Source organism: Pleurodeles waltl, chromosome 3_1 (genome assembly GCF_031143425.1).
Source record: "Pleurodeles waltl isolate 20211129_DDA chromosome 3_1, aPleWal1.hap1.20221129, whole genome shotgun sequence".
Classification (NCBI taxonomy): domain Eukaryota; kingdom Metazoa; phylum Chordata; class Amphibia; order Caudata; family Salamandridae; genus Pleurodeles; species Pleurodeles waltl.
This window is the reverse complement of record NC_090440.1, coordinates 1,748,578,578-1,748,591,048: the sequence shown is the minus strand read 5'-3', so window position 1 is coordinate 1,748,591,048 and position 12,471 is coordinate 1,748,578,578. Positions and strand designations below refer to the sequence as shown.

At 45.5% G+C, this 12,471-nt stretch overlaps 1 protein-coding gene across 1 annotated transcript in view; it reads left to right on the top strand.

The window, feature by feature from the left end:
• UNC80 (unc-80 homolog, NALCN channel complex subunit) overlaps nucleotides 1-12,471 on the top strand; it is a 2,774,722-nt gene that overhangs the window by 1,681,366 nt on the left and 1,080,885 nt on the right. The window contains exon 41 of the mRNA XM_069225668.1: nucleotides 7,608-7,709. Within this exon, the coding sequence (XP_069081769.1) occupies nucleotides 7,608-7,709 (102 nt within the window). The remainder of the gene's footprint in view (nucleotides 1-7,607; nucleotides 7,710-12,471) is intronic.

Genomic DNA, 12,471 nt, shown 5'->3' with positions numbered 1-12,471 from the left:
GCCCCAAACGAGAGTGTACTGCTGTTCTGGTGGACAGAAGAGCCAATGGTAAAGCATGAGGCCAATTAAGTCCTGTGCTAGCTTGCACCTTAGCAATTTTAAGCTTCAAGGTTCCATTGTAGCATTCTACTAAACCAGCCGACTGTGGGTGATTCGCCGCGTGGAACTTCTGTTTTATGCCAAGACCTGCACAAACTTTTTGCATGACTTGACCCACAAATTCGCTCCCATTGTCACTCCAGACAATGCGCGGCAAACCAAACCTAGGGAAGAATTCTTTCAAAAGTATTTTGGCAGTTGATAAAGCAGTATTGTCCTTCAGAGGGTAGGCTTCTACCCATCTAGAAAAAGCACATACCACCACCAGAACATATTTGAGGTTGTTGCATCGTTCCATGTGAATATAATCGATCTGCAACACCTCAAATGGATATGTTGGAGGAGCAAAATGACCTGCTGGAGTTGGGGTTCCCTTTCCCGGATTGTACATCAAGCAAACAATACAATGTTTTACTACATTATTTGCACACTTTGGGATCCCCTCATTTTGCCACACTGGAGCCAGAAGTTTACATATTCCTTTTGCACTTAGGTGAGCTGGACCATGTGCCATAGTAACTACAGGTAGTACATAAGCATCTGGTAACAGCCAACGTTGATGTTCTGATAATTCAACCCAACATCCCATCTCATCTAACATTCCTGTACTTTCCTTCCACTTTCTCAACTCATTCTCCGTAGCCTCTCCTTGAATTGATTTCACACTCTCTACTGTATCTTCACACATTCCCTTTTCTCTTACGCAGTTTGCGGGACCTGCAACATACATTCGACTTGTGTTGTCTCTGGCTGTCTTTTTCGCTACCTCATCTGCAAATGCATTTCCTCGACCAACATCGTCCACAATCTTTTTGTGTGCACTACACTTCACGATCGCTATCTGAGTAGGCATTGTAAGTGACTCAAGAAGTTCAGTCACTAATTGACCATGTTGTATCTTAGTACCATGGGAAGTAAAGAATCCTCTTTCCTTCCATAAGCGCCCAAAGTTAAACGCTACACCAAAAGCGTATTGGCTATCAGTGTACACGTTTACTCTTTTTCCTTTGGATAACACACACGCTCTAGTTAAGGCTATCAATTCAGCTGCCTGAGCTGAATTATGTCTAATGCGTGCTGTCTCCACAATCGTATGCAAAGTAGTAATAGCGTAGGCTGAAACTGTATCTCCATTCGGGAGCTTGAAACAAGAACCATCTACCCATAGTGTTCCATCTGGATTCATTAATGGCGTGTCTTTTAGGTCAATTCTACCCTTAGTCTCTTCTTCAGTACGGAGAAAACAATCATGCTGTTCAGAGACATCTCTCTCTTCTGGAAGAGGCAACAAAGTAGCTGGATTCAGGGTATTACATCGTTTGATGTGTATGTGACTAGCCAAAAGCGTCAGCTCATATCCGGACAACCGAGCACTCGTAAGATGCTGCGTTTTTGTCCTATTTAGTAAAGTATCCACTGCATGTGGCACCATAACAATGAGAGTATTATCTAGCACTACTCCAGCAGACTGTCGAATAGAAATTGCTGCTGCCGCTGTCGCCTTAAGACAACTAGGCAATGCTTTAGCTACCGGATCTAACGTAGCTGAGAAATATGCGCATGGTCGCTGTTGATCTCCAAAACGCTGCGTTAAGACTGACAATGCACAACCCTCTCTTTCGTGGACATAGAGCGTAAAGGGCTTACTGTAATCAGGAGTACCCAATACAGGAGCAGAACACAAAGCAATACGCAAATCAGTAAAACTCTTCTGACATTCGTCAGTCCACGGAAGAGGCTGAGGCGTATCTTTTAAAGTTAGCGCCAACAGCGGTTTAGCCAATAAAGAGAAACTCGGAATCCACTGTCTACAATAAGAAGTAATGCCCAAAAAGGCACGTACCTCTCTTTGTGTGGATGGCACTGACATTTGTGCAATTGCCTGAATTCGTTCGGGGGTCAATCGTCGTCCCTCCTTTGACAAGAGATGACCCAAATAAGTCACCTCGCGACAGACATATTGTAATTTAGAAGGAGAAACCTTGTGATTCAGATCAAACAAATGACGCAACAGTGCAACGGTCACGTTTTTGCAAATCTCCTCTGAATCAGCGGCAACTAATAAGTCATCCATGTACTGAATGAGAGCGGCACCGGACGGTAAGGAAAAGGCATCAAGATGACATTTTAGAGCTTGACTGTAAATAGAGGGACTTTCACAATAACCTTGAGGTGCGCGTTTAAACCGGAAGCTTCGGCCTCCGAGGGAAAAACCAAAAATATCTCTACTCTCTTCGGCGATGGGAATACTAAAGAAAGCATTCTTTAGATCAATAACTGAAAACCAAGTCGCTGTAGAAGGTATCATCGTCAACAGAGCAGTGATATCTGGGACTACAGGAAACTGCGGTACGACAATCTTGTTTACCTCCCGAAGATCAATTACAAAACGATAAACAGGAGGCTGAGAAGGATCAGTGCGTTTAAGAACCGGAAGAACAGGACTGTTACATGTATTTCCTCTCGTTTCCTCAACCACACCCTTCTGAATCAAATCATGGACAATTTCCAGAAGTGCTTTCTCACCTTCAGTAGAGATTCTGTATTGCGGAATACGTGGCATTTCAGCATTGGGCTTAAGAGTAACAACATAAGGTGGGATCTCAAGACAACCAACGTCATTCGGACCCGTAGCCCAAAGCGTTTCGGGAAGAGAAAGCAATTCAGGTGGGAATTGATCTTTTGATAAGTACATTGGACTAGTCATTTTCTGTCCTAGAGTGAGGTATACACCAGAAGGTGAACAATATATCGTAGCATGCATTCTTTTTAATAGATCTAAACCCAACAGATTTTCACCACAACCATTCGTCAGAAGAAGCGGAGCTTCTAAATCATAAGGGCCTATTGAAACAGGCAAAGGGCAAGAAACTGGATTGCGAACAGGGGCGCCAGAAAATCCTACAGATACATTCGTTAAGCCAGACAAAGGTGCGCCAGGGAGTTTAGAATGAATGATAGAGCTTCTCATGGCACCAGTATCTAAAAGAAATGGCTCTGAAACACCCATTGTAGTGACATTAACATAAGGTCCATTCTGATCCACTGGAATTGACGTAACCCCCTTACTTTGTCCATGGCTGTCCTATTCAAAATGAAGACTTTCATTCCCTCCTTCAATATACTGATCCTCACTGTAATACTGTGTAGACCTAACATTTTGCTGGTCAAAGTAATTTCTGGAATTTGGAGAAACAAAAGAACGCTGCTCTTGGGTTAACACACCTCGACCTCTACCTCTATTTGCTGACTGAGGACCACCACGACCTCGTGAAGCAGATGTTGCTCCATTACGCTGCAACAATGCCGGACAACTGTTCTTAAAATGACCTTCCTCCCTACAATAAGCACATTGATTGGGACCTAGCAAAGGTCTTGGAATGAATGGTTCAGGCTTTTGATACAACCTCTGAAACTGCGGAGGCTGTTGAAACTGAGGCTGAACATAACGAGGAGGATAAGCCTGTTGCAAGAGAACTTTAGTTTTTAATTCTTTCGTCTTTTTCTCTTGTTTTTCCCTTTCTTCTTTGTCTCTATTTTCATAATATTGTGCAGTAGCCAATATCTGGGCGGAAGAAGAAACTGCCCATGAACTCTCGGAGTCTTTTAGCTTGTGTGATAGTTCAGGAAGCAAGTTATATACGAACTTATCCACAAATAATCGCTGTCCCCCTTCTGTAGCCATATCTTGACCACTGTGATCAATGAATGTCTCCTCGAATCGGGTAAAGAAATCGGAAACACTTTCATCTTTCTTTTGTTTACATGCTGCTAGCTTATCCCAATTAACTCTCAAAGCAGGCATCATTGTTTTCATTAATGTAATAATCCTACCAGGGAGTTCTGAGATCAAAGCGTCGGGCTTTGCACCACCTACTTGACCTCTATCTGCGGCAATAATAGCGTTCCAATCGCCGCCTAATTCTTGAGCGTGATCCTCTCTACGAATTTTAGCCCATATTGTCTGTGGAACTACATTTCCCATCAACATGTCAATATCTGTTAGATTCATAGTACATGCATCAACTGTTTGCGACAACTCTTTATAGTAACCAGCAGGATTTTTGCGTGGATCTGGTAGTGACTGTTTAAGTGCTAAAACTTCAGACCTTTTCCAGGGGACATGTATCCATATGCGCTGAAAATGCGCAGGAATAGCTGGATTAGCACCTGCTGCTGCAACTTCTTCCTTCCATATTGGAGAAACCTCTCTCATGGGATAGTTTTTCAGTGCTGTCCTAACTGAAAGATCAGAATCAGGAAAAGTCTGTGAGGGATCTGAAAGAAATAAGTGTTCTGACAGCGTTTTCAACCTTAGGACCCACAATAAGTCCTTTGTCAAAGTCAGCCTGAACATCTAACAGATCCTGTGGGACCGAACCCAAATTCATATCCTCCCATTCTTTAGCGAGAGTATCGTACATAACTTTAAAAACATATCTCTGCGTAGGTGCATTCCATTGCAGAAAGGTGGACATAATATCAGACGTACTATATTGGGGACCCTTCTTGATCCATCTACAAGCAAGTGAGTCCAATTTTTCTCGCTCTTCGGAGTCTGGGAATTGACTACAAGACTGTCTTCGAGAAAAAGCTGGAGACACATTTAAAGCTTCAAAGAAAGGTGATAAGAGACCAGAGACAGTATCTGCAAATCGCTTACGCATAGATGGAGAATTTGACATAAGGATAGGGGACAAGGTATTAGGTGAATTAACTAAAGGAGCATTAGGAATTGCCAAAGGAGCAGAAGGCAAAGTAGTTAAAGGCAAAGCAGGCATAGGCAATACTTGAGGAGGCAAATGTGGAAAAGCTGGAGCAGGCGGAAGCACAACTGGCGGCTGAACAGGCTGTAACATCGGGGGTGCATTAGCACCTTGTACATAGGGCGGAGGCAATTTCAATAAGTGGGACATTAAGGGATCTTCCTCAAAATCTTTTCTCTTATCAAGGGAAGAGATAGGCAACGTCGGATAGCATTTATCTATTGCCATTCGATGCTGTCTGTCTGAAATTTCCATTGCATTATCTATTTCATCATCTTTGAATTGCTGAGCAGCCTGTATAATCGTCATTCCCTGTGTTTTCCTATCTCGTTTCGCTTGTTTAATTTCTCTCTGTTTGGCTTCCTTACGCCAAAGGCGAAAAGAGTCAAACATTGCCGGCCGGGCTTTTCTTTTAAATAACGTTGCTTCTAAATTATCTAGCACATCAGTTTCGAAACTACCATTTTCTGGCCATTTTAAAACACCATCTTTCTTTGTATATCGGGTCCATGTCTTATTAAAGGCAATAGGACCAACACCATGTTTAGAATAGAGCTCATATGTGGGAGTTCCAACCGAAGGAATCGGACAGGAGTCCTCAAGCTGGGAGTCCCTATTACAACCAAAGCAACAAAGTTTTCCAAACTTAGTCAGACCAGACATCTCGCGATTATTACTGGCTGTTCACAAACATCAAGGGGGTAAAACTTTCAGTTTACACAGCACAAATGCACTTACCCCTCGGCTTTGGCCACTGCAATGGCCAAATCTAAGGACCTAAGGACAAAACAAAGACCAAAATTTGTGGGCGCGACCCACCAAATACTTAACTAAGGATGTCTTCTTACACCAACAGAGGCCCGTCTATCGTCTCGCTTTACCATACATCATCAAAGAAAGGGCCAAGGCAGGGCGGCAGTCAGGGCAGCAGTCGTCAGTAGCCGTCAGGAAGGAGTAACCGCGCTGAAAAAGACCTTCGGACCACTTCGACATACAGGGGTCGCTTGACGTGGCTCGCGATTCCTCCAGAATTTTCTTGCGGGGCTCCTCACGACCTTCAGGCAGAACCGGTACCGCTGAAGCCGCCCCACGTTGGGCGCCAGTTGAAGAACCAGAACCTTATGGGCCTGGCGGCGCAGGGTACGCCTGAAATCTCCTTGGATTCACCTGCCTCAACTAACAGAGACACGGGACACTCTGTCAGGCGTAAAAGATCAGATTTTATTAGCTGCAGCTAGTACAGTTGTCCAAGAAGTACACAAGGTATGTTCTCAGGAGACTGCCACTTTACTTTGTGGCGCACAATCTTATATACCGTATAAAAACCATTTATTAACTACATACACTCCCAGAACACATAGAAAGGAGCCAGTAAGAATAATGTAAAGATAGAACAGAGCCAATAGAAATGTCGGAAAACAAGACAGCACCAATAGAAGGAATTGGAAAACAAAGTATCAAGTGACTTAAGGTTGCCTCCCCTCCAGCTGTGTTTGTCACCCCTCCCTTGAACTAATTCATTAACCGATCCACAACGAAGTTGCATGTGGTGCGATAAGTTTGTGTGCGTTTGGAGGACAGTTGTGAAATGAGAGAATACTAGCAAAGGACAGCGAAGGCCAGACGATAAGATAAGATCGGCGGAGAATAGTGTGAGCCTACAGATAGTTGAAACAAGGATTAGAAAACCAGACAGGGATTAGTGTACTCGGTCAGACCTTAATACCAGCCTTGTAAAGATAGAGGCAGAAGGCTGTTTTGAACACCATGTTGCAGAATAAGCAGAAAAGGCAGAATGGACTTCGTTCGCTGTGCTGCCTGAGTGAAGGCAACATAAAATGGCGGCGGGCCACAAAATGGCGGGTCGATACGATCGTATTAAAAATCGAATTTCCTCAGAGGAAACTTCCATGGCAAGGGGGGCATTGTTTTGTTATTTAGAAAAAGAAAATTTTGCTTTAGGATTTTCTTTATGCAAATACAAAAATAATATCTTTGCAGAACGGCTCGATCATGCAAATTTAGAATGCGTTGGCAGGAACTAACTTGACAGTTGACATTTCAAAATTTAGTGTTTGTACCTCCTTCTGGGGCGATGGAGTAATTTTCTCCATCGCCCTGGTGGAGTACAGGCAGACTGCCAAAAATTAAATCAGGCCCTTGTATGAGCCGACAGATAGCTGTTTTTTAATGTGCATCACCCCTAGGAAACAACTGGAAGTAAGGGGCATTGAAATGGGCATAATGCCCCTCTTGCCATGGGAGAAAGCTCCCATGAGGAGTGGGGTAATGTTGTTTTGTTTATCTTCAAAAAGAAAATACAGCTTTGGGATTTTCTTTTTAAAAATAAAAAAAGTGTTACTTTGCACACGGTCCATCATTTTTGAGGGAGACATCCGGCAAAGGTACAATGCATTGTCAGGAACCACCCGTGGAGGCTGTTTCTGTCATTGCTTGAAATCTCTGCTGATCCGATGGATATTTCAAAATCTGGAGGTTGGCACCTCCTTCAGGACAATGGAATAATTTACTCCATCACTCTGGCAGAGGATAGGCCAAACCCCAACATATATATGAGGCCCTATCTCTTGTACTGTAGATTGTTAAATAATTTCTTACATCCATAGCAAAACCATCATGAGAAGATGGAAAAGTGGAGTTATACTTTTTCTTTCATCACACAGCTCTTTTTATTAAAACATTCTGGTATGCCCTAATCTTTTGCTTGTACTCATTTTTCAGACCTTTGTCCGAGATATTTATCCGTTCCGAAGATCAGTGTCCCCACAGCTGAACCTGGTGCACATGCCTCCTGAAAGAGGACAGGAGCTCATCCAAAAACAGGTATCTCAATCCATTAAACTATTATTTACAAATCGTAAATGAAGATGGAGCTGGACCTTAGCTTCCACTCCTAATTTATGTTTAAAGTGCAAAGTATTCATGCTACAGTAGACTCCAGTCTTGCAGACCTCCAATATTTTTTAATCTGATAGACTTCTAGCCACAGATTCCTTACCTTAGAATTATCCACAGGCGTCAGACTGGATCAGGAAATTATTCCATGAGCAGTAGCCCTGCTTGCTGGTAGATGGCATAGTTTGGCCCTCCCTGGCATCTACAGTGCCAGAAGTTACATGCACAGTGCCTAAATAGGCACCACCCCAGCGTGCTAACTTCATTTCTTTCTTTACGCACCAGTCAGCGCAGGCCATCTCCGGTGAACAGCTAACCCCCCAATCACTTTTAGACTGACCTTTTTTGCGACCTTTTGTCGAAGATTTTCTGAGACATTGTAAGAAGATGGCCTGGTTTGTGGTGGGTACCTAAGGAACTTACACCTCAAACCAGGTCCAGGTATCCCCTATTAGTGTTGTGCATGCAATGTCTAGAATCCAGGCTCTCTAGAGGTAGCTTTGGATGAGCAGCTATAGCTTATCTAGGAGACATGCAAAGCGCATGCAATACCACTGTAGTCACACAGCTCTTACACACATGGAAGAAAACACTCAGACCCATATTTATACTTTTTTAGTGCCGCATTTACGCCGCTTTTTGACGCAAAAGCGGTGCAAACATAGAAAATACAATTGTATTTTGTAAGTTTGCGCCGCTTTTGCGTCAAAAAGCGGTGCAAATGCAGCGCTAAAAAAGTATAAATATGGGCGTCAGTGTTACAAAAATAAAGGTACTTTATTTTAGTGACACAGTTACCAAAAAGTACTAGAAAGGCAACCCTTTAATAGGATATACGTAACAAACTAGATATGTACACTAGTAATCAGCAATAGACCTAAAAAGTGGAATAGCAATAGACAATAGTGTCCCTAGTGGGAGCCCAAACCATAAACTAAAATAATGGAATGCGAATGCAGGTCCCCCACCTAGATAAGTGGAATGTGTAGAGGGGAGTTGGGGGAACTAGGAAACCCCAAAGGTAAGTACCACAGTGCCCCCTAGCGACTATGAAGAAAGGAGTAAATTACTGGATTTTCCCCAAACGACCTAAAAGGAAGAAAAAGAAGATAATGCAACACCCCGAAAAGACTGCAAGAAACCAGCAGTGGATCCCTGAAGAGGAAGACCTGTGGAAGAAGGAGACCAAGTTCAGAAGTCACAGAAGAGTCCACTGGGGGCAGGAGCCACTACCCATTCGTCTGTGGTTGCAGGAGTTGGTTGACGTAGGACAAAGACAGTCAGGAATGCAGCCCTGGAGCAGGTGAAGAGTTCCTGGAGGATGCAGTTGATGTCCCACGCCAGATGGATGATTGCAGTTGGTCAGTGGTGTGGAAAAGCCACCAACAAGCCTTGGCATAGGCAGAAATCGCAATGAAGCAAAAGTGGAGCTGTGGGGACTAGCAAGGTCCAGGATGACTCAACCCATGGGGGGAGTCCCAGGGAGACCCTCAGCAAGGCAGAGAGTCCACAGAAGAAAAGGCAGCCCCCACAGGAGACCCACTGGAAGAGGAACCAGGAGTCGCAGAGGCACCCACACAGCACAACTGGAGAAGGGTCCCATGCCGCAAGAGATGCGCGCAGAGGGCTGTGCATTGCAGGAAGGAGTGCTGGGGGCTGGGGCTACATGGAGCCTGAAGATCCCTTGGAGGAGATGCCATCAAGCGTTGGTAGCTGCAAGAGATGCGGTGCACAGGGGTACTGTCCTTCATGGGAAGGCAAGGGCTTACCCCAACCAGAGTTGGGCAGCTGGCAGAGAGGACCAAGAGGACTACTCTGGACCACCACCTGTGATGCATGATCCACACAGCTCAGGATGAGAGGAGATCCACGCAGCCTGTTGTTGTTGCAGTTGGTGACTGCCAATGCAGGGAGTGATTCTCTCACTCCAAGGGAGATTCCTTCTTCCTTCTTGTGCAGACTGAAGACTTGCCACCCTCAGAGGATACACAGTGGGGGAAATGTTGCAGAAGCTGAAAACAGCTGTGGAAACAATGTTGCAAGCTGAGTCTTCAACGTGGTTGCAGATTGTCGGTTCCTGGAGGGTCCAGTCCCGGTTCCAGGGCTAGAAGTCGAAGTAGAGGTTGCAGAGGAGTCTAACTGGCATCTTGCAAGCCAAATCTGAGGACCCACCCAAGAGAGAGACCCTGAAAGGGGGATTGGTCACCTAGCCAGGTGACCACCTATCAGGAGGGGCTTCTGACATCACCTGCCTGACCTGGCCTCTCAGATGCTCCCAGAGGTCCCTGCCCACCTTGGATTCAAGATGGCAGAATCAAGGTACCCTATGGAGGAGCTCTGGGCACCACCCCTGGGGTGATAATGGAATGCAGAGGTGTGAGGGCACAATGGAGGCCTCTGAGTGGCCAGTGCCAGCAGGTTACCTCAGAAACCCCTCCTGATAGGTGCTTACCTGGCTAGGTGGCCAATCCTCCTCTCAGGGCTATTTAGGGTCTCTCCTGTGGGTTTCTCGTCAGATAACGAATGCAAGAGCTCACCAGAATTCTTCTGCATCTCCCTCTTTGACTTCTGCCAAGGATCGACTGCTTACTGTTTCAGGACACCTGCAAAACCGCAACAAAGTAGCAAGAAGACTACAAGCAACATTGTAGCGCCTCATCCTGCCGGCTTTCTCGACTGCTTCCTGGTGGTGCATGCTCTGGGAGCTGTCTGCCTTCACCCTGCACTGGAAGCCAAGATGAAATCTCCTGTGGGTCGACGGAATTATCCCCCTGTTAACGCAGGCACCAAACTTCTGCTTCGCCGGTCCTCTGGGTCCCCTCTCATCTTAACGAGCGTGGTCCCTGGAACACAGGAGCTGGATCCAAGTGACCCTGACAGTACAGTGGTCCATCTGTCCAAATTTGGGTCTTGGGGTGGGGTATGTTGGACACCCTTAGTGTTTTCTAACACTCCCAGCGACCCTCTACACAGTACACTATGCCTGGGGTCCATAAGTGGTTCGCATTCCACTTTCTTAGTATGTGGTTTGTGTTGCCCCTAGGCTTATTGCATCCTATTGTATTCTACAGAGTTTGCACTACTTTTCTAACTGTTTACTTACCTGATTTTGGTTTGTGTGTATATTTTGTGTATTTTACTTACCTCCTAAGGGAGTATATCCTCTGAGATATTTTTGGCACATTGTCACTAAAATAAAGTACCTTTATTTTTAGTAACTCTGAGTACTGTGATTCTTATGATATAGTGCTATATGATATAAGTGGTATGGTAGGAGATATGTATGTCTCCTAGTTCAGCATAAGCTGCTCTTCTATAGCTACCTCTATCAGCCTAAACTGCTAGAACACTATCAATCTACTAATAAGGGATAACTGGACCTGGCACAAGGTGTAAGTACCATCAGGTGCCTACTATACCCCAGGGCAGCCTCCTACAGGGAAACACAAACCATATACTAAAATAGTGGAATGCGAAAGTCAGTTTCCCACCTAGGCAAGTGTAGTGTGTAGAGGGGCACTGGGAGTGTATTTAAACACCAAAGGTAAGTAATAGAACCCACGCCAGAGCCCAGGAAAGCAGGAGTAAATCACAGTAACTTCCCTAGAACACACAAGAACACGTAATAGAAGATTGTGCAAGAACCAGAAGAGACTGCAAGACACTAACTATGGATTCCTGGACCTGAAGACCTGTGCAACAAGGGATCCAGGTCCAAGAAGCACTGAAGAGTCCAGGGAGAACAGAAGCCCCTGCTAACCAGGATTAAGGTGCAAAAGAGGAACCACCGGTGAAGGAGAACAGTCATTACTGCACCCAAGAATACCGATGCAGGTTCCTGGTTGGTGCAGATGATTTCCTACGCCAGATGGATGATTGCAGTCTGGTTTGCGTTGCTGGATTCCGCCAACAAGCCTTGGCACACGCAAAGTTCGCAGTTAGTGGAAAATGGTGCTGCCCAGGACCAGGAGGGACCTGGTGGACTCTACCCAGGAGGGGGAGACAGAAGGTCTCAGCAACTCGGAGAGCCCTCAGAAGACCAGGCAGCGCACACAGGAGTCCCACAGCACAGGGACAAAGAAGGTGCAAAAGGAGGCCCATGCTGCACTACACAAAGGGATCCCACGCCGCCGGAGAACCTAGCAGGATGCTGTGCGTTGTAGGAAAGAGTGCTGGGGCCCGGATCTGCACAGTGCATGAAGAACTTTTTGGAAGGATTCCAACAAGCCTTGGCAACTGCAAAACATGTGGTGCACGTGTCTACTGTCTTGCGTGGGGAGGCAAGCTCTTACCTCCAACAAAGTTGGACAGTAGGACGTCAGGACCGTCAGGACCATCGGGACCACTTCCGTCTACCACCTCTGATGCTGGATCCACGCACTTCATCAGAAGAGCGGACTCAAGCCACTGGTCGTCGCTGCAGAGGTGTGCCTGCTGAAGCAGGGAAGTGACTCCAGTTCAAGGGAGATTTCTTCGTTCTTCTGGTGCAGGTTGAAGACAGGCAGTCCTTGGAGGATGCACGACCTGAAAACAGTTGCAGTTGCTGGCAAGAGCTGAAGATACAATGTTGTAGAAGTCTTCTTTGCTTCTTTGTTGCAGTTTGTAGAGTTCCTGGAGGGTCCAGATGTAGTTTAGTCGGTAGAAGGTAGTAAAGGATGCAGAGGATTCTTGCTGGAGTCTTGCAATCCAA